Source organism: Monopterus albus, unplaced genomic scaffold (genome assembly GCF_001952655.1).
Source record: "Monopterus albus unplaced genomic scaffold, M_albus_1.0 scaffold39.1, whole genome shotgun sequence".
NCBI classification, from domain to species: Eukaryota; Metazoa; Chordata; class Actinopteri; order Synbranchiformes; family Synbranchidae; genus Monopterus; species Monopterus albus.
In genome coordinates this window covers 2,863,940-2,887,786 of record NW_018127919.1, presented here as the reverse complement: position 1 = coordinate 2,887,786, position 23,847 = coordinate 2,863,940, and the positions used below count along the sequence as shown (strand labels likewise).

The following is a 23,847-nucleotide window of genomic DNA, read 5'->3' as shown; positions in this document are numbered from 1 at the left end:
CCGGAGGAGCTGTGAGAAGTGTCTGGAGAGAGGGAAGTCTGGGCATCTTTGCTTAGACTGCTGCCCCCGCGACCCGGTCCCAGATAAGCGGAGGAAAATGAATTGATGAATGGGTAATGCAACATTTCTCTATATGTCTCTATATTTTTGTCCTCCTCAGCTACATACATGAGAAAGTTAGAACACCTCTGAATGTATTGTAGTCCAGTACAACAGCACCTTTAACTATAACCTCAATAATAAACACTGAATTTATATATTTATGACAATTTCACCAAAAACTGAAACATTCTGAGCTTCATAAACACAGATGTTAAGACGGAAGTGTTGCATTGATGTGCATACGAGTGTACAGGTGTACTCATCTGAGGGCACATCTCTGTATTTGGGAGCAGTGGGAAATTAAAGCTAGTGTTCCATCTCCTGTGGATTCAAAGGATCATCTGGATGGGTTGCAAGGTGATAAGCATTAAAACCAGAAAGCAGATAAGTTAAGATAAAATGAACCTAAAACACTTATAATAAAATAATATATATACAGTGAAGATCAGTAATGGTAATGGTTATAGTGGAACTATAATAGCAACCCTATCAATTTTTTAACAAGTACCTTTAGATTCTCTAATGGTCCTACACCTGCCCTAGTAACAGTTTGGTGGTCAAAGCAAAGACTTTTTTCTGCAATTGTTCCATAAAATATACAGGAAAAGCTTTATGTTGTCCAATGAATATCAATCTGTTATGTATAACAGTCACCTGTAATTGTGACTAAATCTGTGTAATATTGTACTGACAGTCAGTTTGTATTGTCTGCTGGGGAGGATTTTTTTAAATAAAGAACATCTGGATTAAGGAAAACAAATCCGGAAAAATATGAACAACTCAACTTGTAACAATGCAACTGATAAGGATATGATAAAATGGCAGACAGCAATGAGAATAGAGACACTTTATTATTATTTTCTGTGTTTTGACTGTCACACAGGTGCTGCCATGTGACACTGAACTTGGGAACATAAAGTACAGTCACTAACTGCACAGTTTTTGATTTATTCTTTCTTTCAAGCATGTAAAAACAGTTGATATGTCAACACACATAATTTTACACATATCCAACAAATGCTAATCCAATCAAACCTCCATTTTTTAACCATTTTCACATTAAATTACATTTACATCCATTAACTTTACCACTTTGCCTCTATATCTGTTTCTCTGCAGTCATGTCGGCTGGGCCAGCACCGGCCCATCTCCAAAGACTACCCTGATGGTATAGTCCTTGTTGGTGGCAAAGGAGCCAAGAACCTTGTGGATCAGCCAGTCAGTGACTGGTTCCTCAAGGCTTCAAGCGGCAATAGCGACACCTTTAACAAGCTCAAACTCTATGCACAAGTGTGCCACCACAGCCTCGGTACGTGTCATTTACAGATTTGATTTATTCTTTCAAGCATGTAAAGACAGTTGATATGTCAACACACATAATTTTACACATATCCAACAAATGCTAATCCAATATCAATTTATACCTAGTACATGCTTGAATGGAGTAGGAAGAAGTCAGACTTATCCAGTCCTACCCCATGACATCATCTTACCATCATTGGTTTGCAAGCAGTATCTCTACATAGATAATTCTCTTCTACACCACACAAGTAATATACTAAAGAATTATTACATTATGTTTAAACTCATCAATTCTATTACTATTTTTTATGTCCACACTTAAATTATTCCATAGTTTTACCCCACTTATAGAAATACAAAATCTTTTTTTGGTTGTACGTATAGCATGAATTTTTAAATTTAACTGACCCCTTAAATTGTATCCCCCTTCCCTTTCATTAAATAGTTTTTGAATTCCACCAGGTAATAAATTGTTCCTGGCTTTATACATAAACACTGCAGTCTTATATCCCACTAAATTGAAAAATTTTAACAATTTAGACTGTATGAAAGCTACATTGGTGTGATCCCTGTACCCCATCTTATGCACAATTCTTATTGCTCTTTTTTGTAATATATACAATGGTTGAAGTGAGCTTTTGTATGTATTTCCCCAGTTTTCAACGCCATACTCTATGTATGGTAAAATCAATGAAGAATACAAAATGCGTAGTGCTTTCCCATCCAAAATATATCTAACCCTCGCCAATATCGATATATTTTTTGCTATTTTGTGCTGAATATGTCTGATATGCGATTTCCAGGAGAATTTGTCATCAACTATGACACCTAAAAATTTAATTTCATAAACTCGTTCTATATTTTCTCCCCCAATTTTCAATTGAAGTGCAGTTGACACCTGTGATGTAATGTAATTTTCACCATTAAAATATATCCCTTGAAATAAGTGTAAGAAAGATAATGCACTCAAAACTGTACAGAGGTGTGCTCAACTCTACAAGACATCTCAGTCATTTTTACACTAATCAGTTTTTAAAACTCAAATTTTTACACTTAAAATAGTATTTTTTTTTTTTTTTATTAGTCTGCTTCTACTTGTTCAAAAAACTACTGGGGTGGCTGTGGCTCATGAGGTAGGGCAGTCGTCTCCTGACCAGCAAGTTGGTGGTTTGACTCCCGGTCTCCCCGCATGCCTAAGTGTCCCTGAGCAAGACACTGAACCCCGAATTTCTCCCGGTGGCTTGACTAGCGCCGGTGCATGGCAGCCTGTCGTCATCGGTGTGTGAATGGGTGAATGGTGTATGATCTTCTGTAAAGCGCTTTGGCCAGTGCAACACACTGTGAGAAAGCGCTATATAAAATACAGTCCATTTACCATTTTACTGACCCAGAGAGCAGCAGTCCTAATGAAAGCGTAGCATTTCAGTTCTTTTAATAGAAAGACTGTGAATAAAATGCAACCCCTACAGTACCAAGCCAAACATCAGTTATGTGATTGCCAGATGATGGTAATTACAGAAGACCAGAATCAATAATAAATCTTAAAGTTGCACAAATTTTTGCTGATGTATTTTTCTGTTCTTTTGTTTAGGGAGAGCAGTACTAAAGTACTTGACATTGCAAGAACAATCATCTGGGAAATTATGGCAGCATTTGCTTCAAATGGAAACTGTCTGGCAGTTCACTGAGAGAGAAATGTGAACGCTTAGCAGGATTAATGTAGAACAAAAAAATGTTGCACACAGGAAGTTTGTGAAGGCCAGGAAAGCACTCACCCCAGCCCACAGTTATTCCTGACCAGATGCCATAACACAATCAGATCATATTTGAAACCCTGCCTCCTAGGAATATTTTATACAACCAAACTGCAACAGCAAACAGCAGTGAAGTGTCCAGGTGGTTGGGATGAATGGCGAGCCTTCAAAGGGCCCAGCTGGTTCAGGCTCATGTTCAAGTTTCTTGTCATTTCTACACAGACGTTTCATATACATCCAGGGAAACAGAAATATTGCTCCTCGTGGGCTTCAGTGTGACATAGAACAGACACTAAGAGTAAACAAGATCACCCTTACATTAGCAGCAACAACTTAGCAGATAGTATGGCTGGCACACATTTTAAAACTCCACCAGCAAAGAACAATGTTTGGACAAAACCCAACAGGGAACATTATGTCTGCGAGAGGCCACTCTGTGTACATGCACCATCAACCTACTCACTACAAGATACTGTGCTGCAAGAACGAATATTTTAGTGGGAAACAAAGAGATTGACTGTGAACAGATGACAGATATGTTTGATATCAACATATCTGTGACTTGCCAAATTAACAGCACATCCTCAATACACTGTTAGAAAACAGGATTACTTTTCCAACAAACCGTATTTGCTGTTGTAGTTTTGTTATATATAGACATAATTTCTAGGAGACCAGGTTGTCATGTGACCTGCAGTTTGGCCATTACAACAAATTTACCTCCTACCAGAAAAACTGCAGGGCTCCTGAATATCCTTGTGTTCTCATCCAGTCAGGCAAGTGTATTACATGAGCCTGGGAGCTGTTTGGCATGGGCTACAGGCAATTATAACATAATGATTTACAACACAGGCCTACATCTTGTTAAGGGGCGGCTGTGGCTCAGGAGGTAGAGCGGGTCGTTTCCTAACCGGAGGATTAGCGGTTCGATTCCTGGCTTGTCCAGTCAACATGTCGAAGTGTCCTTGAGCAACACACTGTACCCCCAGTTGCTCCTGGTGATGTGAATGTGTGTGTGTTTGGGAGTGCAAATGGGTGAATGGCCAAATAGTGTGAAAGCGCTTTGAGTGTGCTGTAAAGCATAGAAAGGCACTATACAAGTATAAGACCAAGTCATTCCCTTTTTTTTTATTTGCCTTGATGAAGGACTCTGGTTCCAGCAGGAGCAAGCAATATGAAGGCCATGAATGACTGCCAGACAAAAATGTCCCCGATAAGAAAGCTGACTACAACATCTAACACCTGCACTATGTTCTTTTTTCTTGCCCTATAGTAGCCTTGCTTAAGCCTGTTAAAATGAGTTTGCCTATAGTGTATGCTGCCTTCCTAGCATTAACATTTTAAATTACGGTAATGACAAATGCTAGAATTTTTTTTTTATTTCTGTGCAGTACCATTAAAATGTTCCATTCAAACATCTCAAGTTCCACAGAGAAGAACACGCAAATTACACTTTCTCTGTGTAAATATTTGGCAAGAAGTCACAATAACAGCTTACTGTCACTGTTACTGTTTTTCAGATTCAAGTTAGTAGTATATGAAACCCAATACTACCCTTACCCTCAAACTGAAAAAGGGGCGGGTTGTAAAGAGGAAAAAGCAAGGCTTCTAAGAGGCTAAAAGCCAAGGCTCAGACACAGACCTTCCAATCCTGAAAAACTGCTAAATCTGTAAAAGTGAAAACTCAAGGTTACAAACAGTGTGAGGGTTCCCAGTACGTGCTCAAATCTCAAAGGAAAACATTAACAGAGGTAATTTAAGCTAATAAAACTTATATCCATGCTGCTTTATCCACAGTTTGAAAAATAGTAGTGAACACAAACATGTTCAATATTCAGAATAACATAAAAATCACTCTTGGGCATTAGGAGATGCACCGTCCACTTCTGTTAGTGGATGGTGCAGAAATAAGTACCTTGGAAACATATATCATTGTCTTATGGCAGCAATATACAGTATTTGCTTTCACAGTTTCACCCCATTTAATTGGCATCTAAAGGACCTCAGTTCTTCTTCAGTCAACACAGGCAGATGTGGGACACCCAGCACTTCATCTCACACATTTGTCCCAGATGACATCAAAATAAATGTGGATCAGAAGGAGGGATCCTTGGACTACACTGACTCCTTTGAAACATGCCAAGGCCTGGTCACATGGGTGAGGGTTTTTGATGTTGTGACACCCAAACACTTAGTGGTGCCAGGCAGTGCTGGCATGTCCATATAGGTCAACTAGGCAATCACCTAGAGCGCCGCTTTGGCAAGGGTAGCACACTGTGGGCCAAGTAGGGACCAACTATTCAGAATCTATAAGCTATGAATTACTGAGGCATGTTCCAGTCACACTGCACCTGCAGCTGCTCCCACCCCCTACCTATGCCCCCAACTCTCTTGACTGCTGATGTAGTGTGCTTGCACACATTGCATGTGTGTATTTTATAGAACAGAAAGTGGTGTATAGGAGAAATTTGCTTCTCAGCCTAAATCAGTGGTTCCCAAACTGGGGGTTGGGACCCCAAGGTGGCCCCCAAAGTTAAGTCAGGGTGATATATCTGTGCAGATTCTCAGTTATCCAGGTCATAGTAAACCGCAACCAAAATAACCTTGGAAATCAACTGGACTTGGATATCTAGATCAAAGACATTTCACCTCTCATCCAAGAGGCTTCATCAGAACTGGTGAAACGTCTTCAGTTCTGATGAAGCCTCTTGGATGAGAGGTGAAATGTCTTTGATCTAGATATCCAAGTCCAGTTGATTTCCAAGGTTATTTTGGTTGCGGTTTACTATGACCTGGATAACTGAGAATCTGCACAGATATATCACCCTGACTTAACTCTGGGGGCCACCTTGGGGTCCCAACCCCCAGTTTGGGAACCACTGATTTAGGCTGAGAAGCAAATTGGATTATATGGGAAACAACTGTGCTGTCATGACTCTGCTGTAAAGGATATGGAACTGGGTTAATGCAATTATTATGCATACCTGTTGTTATTTGTATATGGATTTGCAAAATGCCCACATATTACATCATGCATATGTTAATATTGCTGACACTAGTGCTGCAGTCAGCTATTTATGACCAACAGTGTATTTTGCTAATACAGCAGAGGGGTGGTATAGTCATTTTTCACCTAGACCAGCAGAAGTACACATACCTTATGGGGGTGACTGTGGTACAGCGGGTAGAGCGGTCATCTCCCAACTGGGGAGTTGAAGGTTCAAATCATGGTGTTTGCAGTCCACATGTCCTTGGGCAAGACAGTGAATCCTCAAGTTGTCCATGATGGTTAGAGCCATCGGTGTGAGTTGGCACCGCAGATGGCTGCCTCAGTTCTGTACTGGAAACAAATTCCTTGTGTGTAACATACTTGGCCAAATAAAGGTGATTATCCTTTCTTGTTTCCAGGATACTTTACTAAAAATATCATTCATAAAAACAAGCTTTATATATTTCTTGATATTATAGATCAAAGTTCCTGTCAACTTAACTCATGGCTATGTCTCTTCTCAGTGGTTAAGACAAAATGTTAATGGCTGTTTTACATTTACTGTGATTTACTAAAAGTACACTAGTATACTTAAAGGTAGACTTTCTGGCTTTGTTGCATAGTTGAGAACAGAGTGCAACAGGAAACAAAAGAAGGCAGAGAGGGGTGTCATGCAACAACATGCACCTGGGTCTTTATCTAAACAAGTACAAAGTACATGCTGCAGAATGAATTTAGTCTTTCACTGAAATATTTTAAAGGACTGCAAAAAATAAACACCTTTAAAAAAAACCAGGACATTATAAGTTTTGATTCAGCAGCTGAAAATACGGTCACTATAAGATGACTACACGATTCAGATATTTTGAGTAATGGCGGAATTATATCTCACAAGACAGCAACTGTGACACATAACGTACAAGATGCCTGTACAACAGTGTTTACATTTCACCATATTGTCCTGGATAAAAGTGAAATATGTGCAATGTTGACATTACACCATAAAGTTTGACCTGAAATTCTGAGAACCTGTCATTGATGCAGAAATATGATTATCCATAAAAAAAGGTTTTACCAACTAATAATCTCTTAACACAGCATCAGCTTTCAAAGCAGGTCGATTTGCCATCTGATCAGTTCATCATGTTGAAAAATTTAAATATGAACATCTGTTTTAATAAAATAAAAGGAGTTTGCATGTTCTCCCCGTGCTTGCGTGGGTTCTCTCCGGGTACTCCGGCTTCCTCCCACAGTCCAAAGAAATGAGGCTTAGGTTGATTGGTGTCTCTAAATTGCCCATAGGAGTGTGTGTGTGTGGTTGTTTGTCTATGTGTTAGCCCTGCAATGGATTGGTGACCTGTCCAGGGTGTACCCCGCCTTCGCCCGATTGCCGGCTGGGATTGGCTCCAGCTCCCCCCACCGTGACCCCGTTCTGGGACTAAGCGGTAGAAAATGGATGGATGGATGTTTTAATAAAACGCCTAATCCAGCTGGTGAATGGTGATGTAGAAGAGCTACTGTACATGTTCAGGCTAGAAGGGAATGTTCTATAAAGTGTGAGCTGAGCCAGGTGGAGATAAACATGGACTTCTATTACAACAAACATGCTAATACATGTTTGTTGTAATATGCCTCTTGATATATCAAAAAACAAACAAAAAAAAAGAACACAGATCTGATTCACTTGAAAGACATTATAATATAACATTCTATGCAATATATTTATTTTTATGAATGATGGTAAAACTTCTCTACCACAGAATACTGATGGGGTAAATGGGTCAGATAAGACCTGTACTTTGTATTTGTTTGGATTCTTAGAACATGGTTTCAACTTGATTCTATTATATCTGTTTAACTAGTAGCAAACCAAACAATTTACAGAATTAAAAGCCTATTAGACAGTATTCTATCTAAAGGGCTTGAGTAAACATCTTTAATTCTGACAATCAGTTTGGCTTTAAACATAAACAATGCGATGACATGTATTTTTGCGCTTAACAAAATTGTTAATAAATTCTGTTAGCATAATTGTACAATTTTCAAATGTTTTATTGATGCTTTCAAAGCTTTTGGTCACATAAATCATGAAAAATTATTTTACAAATTGTACCAAAGAGGGGTTCTTCTATTTCTACAGAAAATCCTGGTTTTCTGAGATGGGGAGAATTTTGTATCTGCTCCTTTCCATGTGAATAAAGGGCTTTGACAAGGTGCCATTTTATGTTCTTTTCTTTTTTCTTTTGTCTCTACATCTACATGGGTTCCATTCATTTGGCATCGTGCGTTAGCCAACAATGCCAAGGTCATATTTCCAGACATGGACATTCAACAGTATTTTTCTTCTGACATCAAAAAATGGTTTTGTTTTGTGCCTGTTCAGTAGGCTGCATATTTCAAGTTGTGTTGAAGAATCTTTAATAAAGGTTTGACAGTAATAAGTGTTGAGTACAGTTGTGAGGTTCATGCTGCCTGGTTTAAATTTATGCTAGGACTTTTCAGCTTTGTTGCCCAGTTTAAAACATAGTTTAGCAAATTAATTAAAAGAAATAAGTTACATTACTTGATTTGATTTGATATGATTTATTCTTTCAAGCATATAAAGCAGTTAATATAACAACATACATTTTTACACACAATCCAATATCAATGTGCTTATACCTAGTACATGCTTGAATGGAGTAGGAAGAAGTCAGACTTATCCAGTCCTACCCCATGACATCATCTTACCATCATTGGTTTGCAAGCAGTAAATGATTCACTTCTACACACACACATATTATACTAAAAAAAGAATATAACAGTGTTAACATTCTTACACCACACAAGTAATATACTAAAGAATGGTTACAAAATGTACACCACACCCACAATAGTAATCACTGAGCCTGTTCTTGCATATATCTTGATTGACACATACCTTTATATTTATGTTTAAACTCGTCAATTCTATTACTATTTTTTATGTCCACACTTAAATTATTCCATAGGTTTACCCCACTTATGGAAATACAGAATCTTTTTTTGGTTGTACGTATAGCATGAATTTTTAAATTTAATTGACCCCTTAAATTGTATCCCCCTTCCCTTTCATTAAATAGTTTTTGAATTCCACCAGGTAATAAATTGTTCCTGGCTTTATACATAAACACAGCAGTCTTATATCCCACTAAATCAAAACATTTTAACAATTTAGACTGTATGAAAGCTCCATTGGTGTGATCCCTATACCCCATCTTATGCACAATTCTTATCGCTCTTTTTTGTAATATATACAATGGTTGAAGTGAGCTTTTGTATGTATTTCCCCAGTTTTCAACGACATACTCTAAGTATGTGGATGAAGTAATTAAAATAGTTACATTATTTATTACATTTTTAACAGGGCAGCTAGTAATCTGTCTGTCAGTGCTGCTAAATAGATATGAAACAGGGTGTATGTTTGGTAACTGTCTCATTAAGCGCCTTATGTAGGGAGATCTCTGTACAGTAGTGCTACAGTATTACTTGATTTCCTCCTCTCTGGTGTTGCCCTTAATGTGTTTAAGGAGATTAAATATTCACATATCCAATGAGCTAACAGGTGATAAGAATATTTACTGACAGCACTGAAAGTTATACTCTCAAGCAACAGGGCTGGCTCACAAGTTTACGATGTACTCAGTGACTCTGTGCCAGTGACGTGTCTATTCATAGCTTTGTCAACCCCCACCCCCACTGCCCACCTGTAGCATTGCTCCAGAAAAGGCAGCTTGCAGAGACTCAGTGTGGCATATAATGACAGTATGAGGCTGTAGGTCGAGGCTCCAAGAAGCTGCCATGCAAGAAAACTGTTTGCATACGTTGGTGTTCCCACCTGCTCTGTTATAAGAAACCTTACTGATGTGTAGGTTAGATGAATCTGTAAACTGTATCACTTTGGCTAAAGCTACCCCTGAACAGGTTTGGTTGTCATCTAGCATGAGAAATAACTGGTGTTCCAGCGTCGACACAAAAGGTTGATCATCGTGAACCTTTTGTGTGCTCATAGTATGTCTAAGTATATATAATTACTTATGTACTGTATTGTACTTTATTGAGCTACATCTGTAATAAAGTTATAAGGGAAATATTGTTATAGTCATGTTTACTTGATACTCATTCCATGTAAGGTGTCTTCGTTATTTTGTTCTTTGGTGATGGACTTTATTTTTGATTATTTTATTAACTTCTTTAGGTTATTTAACACTGTCATAACAACCTATCGGTGCAAATGAACACGTCATTAAAAACCATAGTTTAAGACCTGCCACCTCACCTAAAACACAGACTGCGTCAATTTGACATACAACAAATATACTTACTAAAACTATCAAAGGGTGAAAATGTCATTTGTAAAAGCAAAGATGTTAAACTAATTATTAAGTGTGATATTTTTAGAGCAGTGCTTTGGTGAGTCTAAATATAGTTTATGTGCACGGTATGCATTAATGCTAGAGGCAGCGGCTTGTTGTACAAATGTGCACAAACTTTGTATCTCCTTAAATGAAGGCGTTGGGTCATCTCAGCCTTTCTCCTGTCACTATGTCCATCAACATCACCAGCATTGTCAGCCTGAGCACCGCTCGCTTTATTCCACCACCCTTTATATTCCATATGCAGTATCATTAGTATGGGCTTAGACCACCGGTGTGGGAGTCCAGCATCTTCACACACAAACAATTTGGCCAAACACTGCTTATAGAATGGCAACACATCCATGCTCACAAATCAGTAAGTAGTTTTTGATATATATATATAAGTTAAAAATGACTACAAGTTTTATTCAATTTCTTTTAAAGCAGAGCAATTTAAAGGGGTGATTCAGCAATGTAGCATTGCACTTCAATAAAGTTGGGAGACTTGTGAGAGATAGTTGTTTAAAAAATGTTCAAATGCAGCAGAGGATGTAATATCCTGCCTTTTGTTCCTTAGAATGAAGCAAGCCTCAAAGCATTTGTCACAGTGCAGCTCCAGAGCATTTTTCATGTGGTCCTCTCTGTCTGGTAAACACTCATTAAAACTGCACATTTGTAAGCAGGCTTTCTGTTATGAATGTGTTATTTTCTCAGACTTTAGAGCAGGCTCTAAATGTAAAAGTGTACACAGACATATGCACATAGTTTAAAGTGGATCCAACTGAATGTACAGGACAAACTGCCTGGCAGAGACTGATGAAGTATTACTTCACAGGGGCTTGATACCGATTCTTCATAATGTGTTTCCATTATTGTCTCCCAGCTTTATTTTTAATCATCTGATGAACATCCTTACTGATGGGCTGATAAAATCTTAAAATTTTCAAACCCTTTTCCTGTTTGTGCAGAAAAATGGGAGAGGTTTGTGGCCTTATATACAGTAATATTTGTCAGCGACACCATTAAGGTTTTGGACACTGTAAACAGAAAGCACAGTGACTGTTGGTTTGCTGAAATTATAGCATAAGTTGACTGGACTTGTGCAAGGGCACAATGCCTCACTAAGTTCATATTTAAAATCCCATGTGAACACTATATGAAGCCTACATGTTGTTCATGGTAAAAATGATGGTGTATAAGTGTTGTCGAAAGCAATACGTCAATTATTTGACAGAAAATGTTTATACAACAAGGAATATTTAGGCAAATGTCATTATCCCCTCCTGGCAACCCTCAACTTTTTTGCCAGAGGATGTCTTCTTTGATTTTAAGCAGCATAGCTCATTGGAAAGGGCTGCATGGTGGTGCAGTGGTTAGCGCTGTCGCCTCACAGCAAGAAGGTTTTGAGTGCAGAGTTTGCATATTCTCCCTTTGCCTGCATGGGTTCTCTCCAGTTACTCCACCTTCCTCCCACAGTCCAAAGACATGCAGCTTAGGTTGACTGGTGACTCTAAATTGCCCGTGGGAGTGAGTGTGAGTGTGTGTGGTTGTTTGTCTACATGTCAGCCCTTTGATAGACTGGCGACCTGTCCAGGGTGGACCCCGCCTCTCGCCCAGTGTCAGCTGGGAGGGCTGCAGTCTCCCCGTGAACCTCTTCAGGATAAGCAGTATAGATAATAGTATAGCGGATGGATGGATGGTTCATTCAAAAGTCACACCAAACTGACCTGATTTGTCATTTGTATTGATTTGATTCATTCTATGCTGTTTTACATTAGTACCTGCACTCTTCCAGTGGTACCTCTCAGTACACTGAGTGTATGCATTTTCAATCTGGCTGCAAAACCTTACAAACCTGGCTCTTTTGTTTGAGAGACAATATTGCTAAAAAATAAAGAAAGAAAGAAAAGAAACTGTGACATCGGTGTCTTGCTTTGAATTTGTTGAAATGTGAAAACTAAAAAAAAAGGATGCTTCTAGAATATTTGTACTTCATTTTATTGTGCAGCCATGGCATCTTAAGTGTCTGCAAAAATGTGATAGAAGAAATGGCTATTGCATCATGCAGATCATGTTTATGAGACAATAAACAATCTGTGTTGAAGTATAATTTGTGACTTAGCAAAAAGGTTAAAACACATCTACTTCTTAAAAAATCTGAATGTGTTAATATGCTAATCTTATCTATTTCAGTGGTTTGACTAGCATGAGACACAGGCTGTCTTGCGTCCATTCTCAGTGCATCCACACAAAAAGGTTCAAACATTCACATCACACTGTGTATGTTGCACACTGGACCATGACTGGATTCCATTTGTTATGTCAGAAAATAAGGCTTGTAACTCATGTTACAAGGTGATGCATGTGACAACAGCTTCTAGTGTTAAACTCTGGATATACATCGCTCTGCACAATGAAGCTTTAATATCCAAGCAAAGTAACAATAAAACTCACTTTTGAGCAAAGAGGGACAGGAGAATTCAAATCAATGGCCCTGGTTCAGCCACATTATAACACATTAAAACAGACTTAAACTGAGTTTCTGATGATAAATAAAACATTCTTGCTCTGTTGATTGCTGACGCATATAGCTCTGTCAAACATCTCTGGATGTCAGTTAGCAAATGTGTTGCACATTACCAAATGCGTGCATGTGTTTGAAATGTAACCCCAGCTTGTTCTGATGATCACACAAATTAAAATAATCCTTCTGAATAAAAGTACCAATATGAGTATAGGGAATTAAAATGGCTGCAAAGTAAGATGTTATTGACAAGTTCATTTATACTTAATATGTAGAAAGGGTTTACAACAGCAGAGGCATAAAAGCATTAGTAGTCATTACACTGAAATCATCTAGAGAAAGAAACTGTTTAGGTCTGTGATTCTGATGAAAAGGCCTGTATATTGACAACTGTAACATTTGAATTCCTGGAATGAATTGTAAACGGACTTTGCATGGAAAGTGCATCAGCATGCACAATCTGGAACATTTTGGGAACCCCTCTGGTAGATGATTACCTTTCACAACTGTTTGTTTATATGGTAAAAACCAACAGCAGTGTGGCCTGAAATAGAAGACAAAAATACAAGAGGCTACACACACGCATATACAGGCTTAGGTTTATGTACTCAAAGCAGGTTAAACATGGATTCACATCTCCTTCCACCTAAGCTTTTACGTAAAAATGTTAAATTTGCCGGATTATTCATTCAACACCCCGCTTTTATTTAAGTGGGTGAAAGGGCGCTGTTTGACAGATGCGCACGTCCTTTGCTGAATTCAGTTTTAGTCAAATCGAATTTGAACGCCTCCGACTCTGGAGATCTCACTTTAGGAGGAGTTTATGACTACTGTAGCTCTCCTAGGATCTTTACCAAAACGCTTTTCACAGTGAGAGACTCGGGCTGTGCAGTTACTGGAGTCTGTAGAGGTTTTTGTGGTGCAAAGTTCGGTTTCTTGACTAGTGAACACTTTATGGGAAATGAGCCAAACTAACCCACAGTTATCGTGTTGCAATACTTGGCCAGGGGAGGACAAAAAGAGCACAGGCGACGCTGTGAGTGTTCCCAACATGGCGCGTAAAAGTGAAGAAAGTCGGGTCTGTTTCACCAGAAACTCTGGACTCTTTAATCCGCAAGCCTGTGTCATGAAAAAACACAGCTGTCAAACAGCTGCTGCCCCTCAGGAGGAGTTGTTAAACGCTGGCTGCCGGGTGGGAGACAGTCCCTCTTTTTCTGCCTGCGCCACAATCTCAGAAACAACCAGGGAGCTCTGCAAAGCTGTGTCCCTGTCGCTGGGTCTGGTCATGGAGTCCAATGACACTAGCTACGTGGACGCTGTTCTCCCACCTTGTGCCGCAAATGACCAGATACGCGGGGACTATTTTTTCAGAGCTGGAGCCGAAGCCGTGCCTCTGAGCTGTCCTGGAGCCAAGGCTGCTGTCACCGAGTACCTGTGCCCTGACAGAGACGACCGGTCCCTGCGCAGCCAGGAGCAACACGTGGAAGTGTTCAGAAGTTCGGAGGGTGGTGCGTCTCTGCTTCCCCTCACCTCCACTCGAAAATCTGAGGATGAACAAAACTTCCCACTGTGCGAGGCAGAGGACATAAATCCAAAACAGACTGATAATGTGGACACAGCGCGTGCTGCTTCTTGCCCTTACGCACCACCTGCGCCAGACAGCATGACACACTTTGGCCACACGGCTAGACAGAGGCCCTGTCTGGTCTACAAACCCCCCGATGAAGCGAGAGACTTCGGGGAAGCCATGGAGAACAAGTTCGGTGGTTATCAGCCACAACAATACGGCGTCAAAGTGAAATCTGAGGACATTGAATCTGCTGGAGTGTCGTGGGCCAGTAATTACACCATTAATGAGAAGTACAACTCTCAGTTTTTGGGGTCGAGGCAGTGCGCGAGGGCACACAGCACAGGATCCAGCAACGCGTTCATATGTAATCCGTATGAGAGGAGCGTCACGCGTCCTGACCAGTGGTACCCCGGCGGGTTGCTGAAGCCGCCCTGTCCCAGCAATTACATGAAGCCTGATGTCGGCGAATGGATGGACGTCGCCTATAACGAATCTAGGTAAATAATAATAATAGTAATAATAACACATAATAATCATGTAATTAAAAAAAAAGCTGTAATAAAATTTAGGAAGGAGAAAAGGGCGACTTTGTTCTGACCTTTGGAAGATACTGCAACAAAAATCAGACCCTGAGCCTGTGCTACCAGAATCTAATCCCAGACCCAACCACAGTCTGGCCTTAAATGACTTACATTAGTGTTACCATAAATACATAATTAAATAAATATATATTTAGAATGTTATAATTTACCAGATTACTTTCAATATGTTAAATACAAGTGGGAAAATGGTGCTTATCAAATGGACTAATGCGTTTTAAAATGATACATTACACAGTTTGTGTCCAACATACATGAGCAAACCAGAGCTGATTGTGTTTTTCTGTTTAAAGTGTTGTAAAATGAAGCTTCCTTAGATTAGAATTCCTCACTTCTTTGTTAAAATACATTCTCAGCTTAGGTGTTTCTTTAATATGAGCAATTTCAAAAACCGTTTCCTCAGATGAATGTATTTATTTTTGGTGGCAAACCTCCACATCAAGTAATCATTTTAATAAACTGTATCTCTGTCTTCTCGTTCCGGCTGGATGTGCATCACATATATTGAAAATGTCACAATCACATTGAACCACTGTAATTTTCCCCGTACTCAAACTTAGCTATATTACATTGTTCTAATATGATTTTTTCTAGTCAGAATGTATCATCCATCATTGTAGGGAGATATTGACCTGCTGCATCATTTTTATAAGTAGAATAATATATAGGTGTGCCATATCAGTATGTGGAGGTGTTTCTGTTGTTTATCCTGCTCTCACTGGCAGCTGGGTTAGGTGCCAGTATGCCGTCAGGGTGTGTGCTCTAACCTGCACCCAAATAAAATCAGCTGGTCCATTATATTGCCTACAATTATTTTATTGCACAGTATTGACATATACAGTAGTGAGCAAAAGCTTCAACCACTACAGGTGTTTAGATTCTTCTCCATCATTTAGTACCACCAGGGAGGTGTCTGAGCGCACCCAGATATATTCTGTTGTATGGCAGTGAGCCCAAAGGAACATAAGAGACAGAAGCAGTTGAGACCGTGACAAGTTTCCCAAGAAGACTAGTGCTAGTCAAAGGATAGTCACACCAAATTCTGATTTGATTTAGTTTTCTTCTTGTTGTATGAAGTTCACCAATAAATAAAAACATGGCATTATTTTTGAAAATGTGCTCCCTTCACTTCAAGTGACTAAAACCTACAGTATATACAATACTGTCTGATACCTTACAAAAATGTGAGAGCACAAATGCCAAAAACAAAAATACATCACACGTCCTCAAGCAAAATCACATCATTATGGTAAACTACATACTAAGTGTATGTACAGTGTGTGTTTCTGGTAGAGAGCATTTCCAACATTTCTACTGATACATCTTTAATTTCCAGTTGTGGACTCTGACTGTCTCTGTTCATCCAGATTGACAAAGAATTTGAAGCAACTCTAAGGTATACCAAAGACTGAATGCGTAGCTCCAATCTATAGCACTCATTGGGACCATAAGCATTGCACAGGCCCAGATGAAAGTCTGAATGTTGCCCAGAATCTCTACTCATTCCATGACAGTTCCATTTGTTGGTGGTTCCTCAGTTCCTGCACCCTCTGTGTGGATCACGCAGATCTCTTGGACTACCTGCCCTTTTGCTCTCTCAGCCTGGTCACAGTCTTTAAAGTCACAGAGCACAAAATACACAAGCAACAACAATAATAATAATTTGAATTACAAACATACACAGTCACTGAGGTCTGGGGTTGATTGAGTCTACTCTTGAACTGAGGGAACAAATTTCTGAAAAGATCAGGCTACATCAGGAGTAAACAAAAACTTTAACTCCTTAAATATGTGTGACTAAATACCCAAAAAGTCAGATTTGAGGAAAAATATCTTTACTAGCTGTTTATTTGGAACTAAACAACCAGAAACTCAGCTAATGTGCTTCATCAGGATTGTGTGCACATGATTTAATCCGTCTGTCAGACAATTCAATATATATTTAGATACATTAAGTGAATGTAGATACATTTGTAACACAGTGATACACTGTGATTCCAAACTAATTTGATGCAGTTAAATATTAATTAATGTCAGATTCAGAACACAGTATTTCTCCCACACACACACACACACACACACACTTGACACACATAACTGTGAAACAAATCATTTCTTGTTACGCTTTGATAGCTGAACAAACCCCCCACTTTTTTTTAAACTTCTCACTAAAATGCTACCTGGATTACAGCGTTATGTCCAACTGGACCAAAACCGAGCAAAAATGAGCAATTACTTCATTTGCTAATCCAGGAAAACACGCAGGTTTCCTCTAACTGGACAACAAAACACTAACCTTGCAGTCAGTTGGAATTACTCCAAATTACAATACAAAGGTACAAAACTGAAAAGCTAACGTTAGCTTGCTAATGATGGCGGCATGATACATGTTGTCAAAACATCTTTCAACCACACAAGCTGGAAAGTATAAATGAATGTTTAATGAATTGCACTGAAGTGTAACATTGGCCATCTGTTTTGCTACTTTCGTCCATGTATACTTATAAATCAGGGATTTTCCTGGTCATAAGACTGGTTAGTCCTAGATATTCCACACAAAGTACCACATTTTTTCATGGTTATCTTCTACTCTGAAACAGAGAATGGAACTTAAAAACAACCAATGTTTGAGGTCAGAATTTAAAGCTTTAAGTATAGCCTATTTATCTATTTATCTATCTATTGATTTTGATGAGTGCACCTGATGAACTAATGTAATATTTTGTATTTTTGATCTGTACAAGGTAAAGATGAGTATGTACGTACTGTATAGCACCATCTCAGAAATCGTTTTGAGGCCCTGACACAGCTGACACAGTGGTATTTAGACCTTTACCAATTGATGGTATTTTTCTTCATAAAAGTCCAAGCTAACATGATTATCTTCTTATCCTAAAGAAAAGGTCACCAACCACCTAGTCGGCTTTATTCAAGAGAAACCGAGTCAGTGTTAAAAACCATGCTTTGCCATCCTTGTTTGACCAATAAATCATGCACATACAATCCTGTTTCCTGTTTCAAGAGTTATTTTGGTTTGTTTGTCCGAGATAATTGCCCAGTTACACTTTATATAAGCCTAATGAAAAACTGGAACAGCAAGCTTTACAAATGAGGATATGCACAGTTACAGATAATAGGCAGCAATGTGTTTTAGTCAAGTGGGTTCAAAACTGAAAACTGTCTCATTCCACTTCCAAATATTACCATTCTACATGTATTCTGCATCAGTTGCTTTGGGGATTATTAGCAGCTACCTTTCTTGATCTGAGCCTTCAGGGAGTTTGCTTGTAAATCTTGACACACATATTTTTCACATTTACTGTTGCTGGATCCCAGATGATGTAAGAATTCTCTGTCACTATTCATCAGCTCAACTCTTCTTGTTTAAACTGGCATGTCATTTTAGTCTTAGCCTTGCCTGGACTTCAGTCTAAACATGTCTACTATAATTACAGGTTTCATAGGTTATTGGTGTTATGCCTGAAATAAATCTGAGACTGAACAACAGAGACCTTACATACAATACTGAAGTAATTAAGATTAGATGTGTAGAATAATTAATATAGCATATGAATTTCAGTTCCCCTTTATATATTAGTTATTCTGTCATTATTTCCTGTGTCACCTAAATCCAACACTGGAGGTTCTTCAGTTAAGCTTCATCCTTGTCACTTTTACAACAAACCTTGAGATTATCTAAGTCACTTGGGCATCGTTATGTCTGAGCCTTTTCTAATCTTTCTGTGGTCTTTTTCACCCCCCACCTCCCCCACCCACCACCACCATCCGGGTTGTTGGTGATCTGATCTTTCCTACAAAGCCTCAGTCATCACAGCTCTGAAGAATGAACTTTGTTGTTACATATTAGACAGTATTTAACAATTTACTGTGCTATAGGAGTTCAAGGTTAGGCTTTATGTGTCCCAAATGGGCCATTAGTTTAGAGATAATATGGGGATAATAAAGATGCACAAAATACAGAATATTGAAAAATATGCAAAAAAGTAAATTAAAGAATAATACATCAAAGTTAGAGAACATCTAAAATGCGTTGTAATAAAAGTAGATTATATTATAAATATATAATCCCAAAGTGACAATCAAATTTGAATCAACAATCGAATATTTTTTTATCATACACAAGTGCCCTGCAGCTCTTTATGGTTTATAAAAGTCATGTTTCATGTGTTTACTGCAGGTTTGAGGGAGGCAGAGAGCACATGTTTCCCATGGAGTTCTTCATCACACCACAGAGAACATGCCTGATCTGTTCAGACGAGGCGTCTGGCTGCCATTACGGTGCACTCACCTGTGGCAGCTGCAAGGTTTTCTTCAAGCGAGCTGCAGAAGGTAAAGCTTAAAGGGGAGGCTGGTGTCCCCACCCTCTTTCAATCTTAGAGCATTCAGAAGCTAAACCTAAGGCTTGTATTTGGACTGACATGTACAGTGTTCACATTTTAATCACTCAAGTGACTTGTGGCTTCTCTGTCTATGTAGGCAAACAGAAATACCTGTGTGCAAGCAAAAATGACTGTACTATTGATAAGCTGAGAAGAAAGAACTGTCCGTCTTGTCGGCTAAAGAAGTGTTTTGAAGCTGGAATGACTCTTGGAGGTAGGATGGATTAATCCCATATATACTTGCATCTGATTTTGAAAAAAAACATTTTTTTTTCAGTTTCTTTGTAGCATCACTAACCACTGCTTATTTCATTAGTAACACCCACTATCACAGGTTGCATTTCACATGAAACAGGTTACGTGTACAGTATGATTATGCATTAAGACATATATCTTTATGCAGTATGGACTGTAATAGTATACTGTACATTGTGTGAAGAAACCACACAGCAGAGAAAGTGAAGTCCTAAAAGTGAAACTGTTAATGGTTTCTCATGACCAAGTACTTTATTCTTTCTACACTGCACATCTTAGCTGGCTCTCCCCAATTGTAGCATCATCACAATAGGGGATGTTACTGATAATCAAGCCCCTGACTGAGCTGCCATGCAATTTAGACCTATTCCATTCACTTCTCCTTACTGTCACCCAGACCTGCTTGTCATATTAGGCTGTAAAGATTGACATGTAGTGGACTAATTTTAGTCTTGTGTTCAATTTTCACTCTCCTCCATTTTCTCATTCTGGTAACGGTGAAAATTGTACTAGAAGCACAAAGCTGACATGAGACATGTGAATTAAAGCAGCAGACATGCTGGTAATTTTGCCACCAGTCACTGACAAACCCATGGAGGGAAAATGTGATCTAATGCTGTGATTCTTGGTAAAAAGGGATACATTTTCTAGTTGTGGCTTAAAAGATCCTCTCACTTATGTTCTCATCATGGACATGTAATTCACTCGTGGCATTTCACAGGAAAATTTATCACAATAATTTGTAGCTGTGGAGGCAGAAAAATTATACATTTGGTCTGATTACCCCAGGGGCTTTTACTCAAACTACTTTAAAGCTAGGGCATAAAATTCGCAAAGAAAAGGAGTTCAAATTTGGCTAATAGGAGTTTGATTAATTTGTGACAAAATTACAAATATATTGGCGGTTATATCAATTAAATCATGTACTTTTTATGCTTAGACCTTATCATTAAGATCTGCTGTTTGTTTCACTTGTAGCTTGGAAGGACCGAAGGGAGGTTATGAAATCTCTGAATATTTCTTTTATTGAGTTTGGAATTTGTTCAAAATTGAAAAGCATTGTTACTATAAATGGCATGATGCTTCATTTTTTAATCTGAATTCCACGCTATGTCTGGAATGCTAATTACATTGACAAATAAATGCCAAGCAGGGATGTTGCCTGTGATAGCTGTCTCATTTTGCAGCAACCCGAGAGAAGCTCACTGCACTTCTGCATTTCTTATATAGAAATCCATCATAATAAATACATTTTACAGTTTAGGACCTCAACCTCTGACTTTCTTGGATCAGGACAGTCTTCTTATAAAATTTCCAGAACATTTAGTGTTGCTAACTCCAAATTTACACAATGACATGCATAAGAAACACGTCAATCGGCGATTGACTGTTCTGGAATCAGGACTAGGTGGGAGCTCACGTCTCTGCAGTGTCCTCACCTGTCCTGAGATTTTGTTAACTTAGTTTTAGTCTTCATGTTAGTTTTGTCAGAGTTTAGTCTTTTGTATTTTGAAGCCTAGTTGTCAGATAGCATTAAAATAGAGAGATCTCTGCAGCGAACATTTAGAGATCATTTATGGTTGAATGCCCATTTTAATCCTGGCACTGACTGATAGCAATACAAAAGATAGGAAAGGAATGTAACATTACATCTACATCCACAGTGTGTCATGTTAAATCATCGTACTGTTTCATATGGCATGCTGCTGCATTTTCCAGCTGTTTTTTTTTCACTGAAGGGTAGATGAATTTGGTTCATAAACCTGTTCCTTCCAAGAAGCACCAACGCCAGATGACAGAGACAGATTGTTACTGAATGTAAGATGGTAGCTTATCAACAGTAGTGAAACACATTGTGTGGCTAAGTTCTCATTATCTAATGTCACTTTTTATTTAGTGTTAGTCTTGTTTTCATCCTGAAAAATAGGTTGTCAGCAAATACTTTTCATCATAGTTTTCACTGACAAAGTTAACACTGGTCCTGAGATGTTGTTCCTGTTGGTTTTCGAAGGCGTAATGGCTCAAAACTAAGGGCCTCCGAAATCATTGAACTCTCACTCCCTGTCCTCTGCCTTCTTTGCATTACAGCTCAGTCATAACAAGATATTAACGGGGCAATACTATGACAGTATATATATGTATACACACACACACACACACACAAAAGCTTTAAATCAGTGTCCTGAGGCCCTCCATCTGTATTTAAGCCCCCAGGTTGCAAACTCTTGGGATAATAAATCCAACTGCACTCTGCCCTCAGTAACCCTCCCTCTTTTAGGATTTCGTTACACACTGTATCACTGTGAAGGACAACTCAAATGTGGGTTGCTTTACTTATTTCAAAGTGCCTTGCCACAAAGGACTTCTCATCTCCTCTTCTGATAGCACCCAAATGTTGAATAATGAAAGATTTCACAGGTCTTGCCCAAATACTCACAGGCACCCATTGCTAATCGAGAACAAAAGGACAGAACAAAGGCACAACAGTGGCCATTTAGGCTATGTGATTATCAAGGTATTACCTCATTATAGCCATACAGTGCTCAAATATAAAATACTATACCTATGTTACCGGTTGCAGCTCAGATTATTTTATTTTACAGTTATCTTCCTGTAATTGGAAAACTAAAGATTTGAGTTTTTAGCTAACCACAGGAATACTTGGAAAGGATTGTGTTTTCCGATCTGCTCTCACTCTTCTTTCTCCTTTTGTCACTGTTACACACAGTGCTCCCTTATGGAAGCAACATTTTTCTTGGTGAGCTAATGATGTAATGATATCTACAACCTAGACAAAGAGTGTCACCATCCAAATCTGGATCTGCAAAGGTATACATTACAAAAAGGCATTTCAAGAGGAGGACAAAATGCTGAATGGACCTTCATGTTTTTGGTGCAATCAAGATCAATCTGGGAACCTAAAAAGATCATTACTGTATCAGTAGTGATGGCATCGAAGGAAGCAGATCAAAAAACTGAATTCACTGAGCAGAAATTGGGCAGTAAATTTCACCTGTGGTTTGATGTTAGAGAAAAGGGGAGTGTAATGGATAAATCTACAGCTTATTCACTGGTCAGTCTCAGCTTGAAACAATATAAGACACCGACACCATGCTGGTCATCCTACTGATAGTGACTCTTCATACAGACACTTGACAATATCTTGATTCATTCATTATTCTTCTAGACTTAATGTTAGTGCACCAAAGACTACACTTGAATCCATCATTTAAATGTCTCCTCTTGTTTATATTGGCTTCAACTCAAGCACAGGGACTTTAAGGTTAACTTAACCTAACCTATTTACACTGTACTCTGCAAAGATCAGATGCCTGCCAGTCTAACGGTTGAGAATCCCAGGGAGGAATTTTTAATCAACCATTTTTATGTGAAATATTTGTTATTGGATTAGAAATGGAAAATGTGAAACTGGTAAAATTATCCCTCTTATATAATCTGCTATTTTCTTTCAACCCTGCTACTTTTGAGAGACTTAAGTCGACCTATAACTGGCATTTCAATATTTATCAAACTGAGCTGAAAAGCCAGGCCACAGTTTTAATGAGACATTCTCCACACAGAAGCTGCAAGAAGCAACAGCATTACAATTAACAGTTAGTGTCTTTCAACACTGATAAAAATGGATTAAAGAAATAATATGTTGGCACATAGTTTGTCAGGTTTGTTTTTTGATTTGATTTTGATTTTGATTTGATTTGATTTATTCTTTCAAGCATGTAAAGACAGTTGATATGTCAACACACATAATTTTACACATATCCACAAATGCTAATCCATTATCAATTTGCTTATACCTAGTACATGCTTGAATGGAGTAGGAAGAAGTCAGACTTATCCAGTCCTACCCCATGACATCATCTTACCATCATTGGTTTGCAAGCAGTATCACGACATAAATAATTCTCTTCTACACCACACAAGTGATATACTAAAGAATTATTACAGAGTGTTAACA

The 23,847-nt window shown here is 38.6% G+C and overlaps 1 protein-coding gene across 1 annotated transcript in view; it reads left to right on the top strand.

Annotated features, from left to right (window-relative positions):
* The first annotated feature begins 13,795 nt into the window (after nt 1-13,795).
* The window catches only part of ar (androgen receptor), a 24,414-nt gene continuing 14,362 nt past the window's right edge, over nt 13,796-23,847 (top strand). The window contains exons 1-3 of the mRNA XM_020598749.1: nt 13,796-15,114; nt 19,415-19,566; nt 19,714-19,830. Coding sequence (XP_020454405.1) covers nt 14,009-15,114; nt 19,415-19,566; nt 19,714-19,830 — 1,375 coding nt within the window. The 5' untranslated portion in view covers nt 13,796-14,008. The remainder of the gene's footprint in view (nt 15,115-19,414; nt 19,567-19,713; nt 19,831-23,847) is intronic.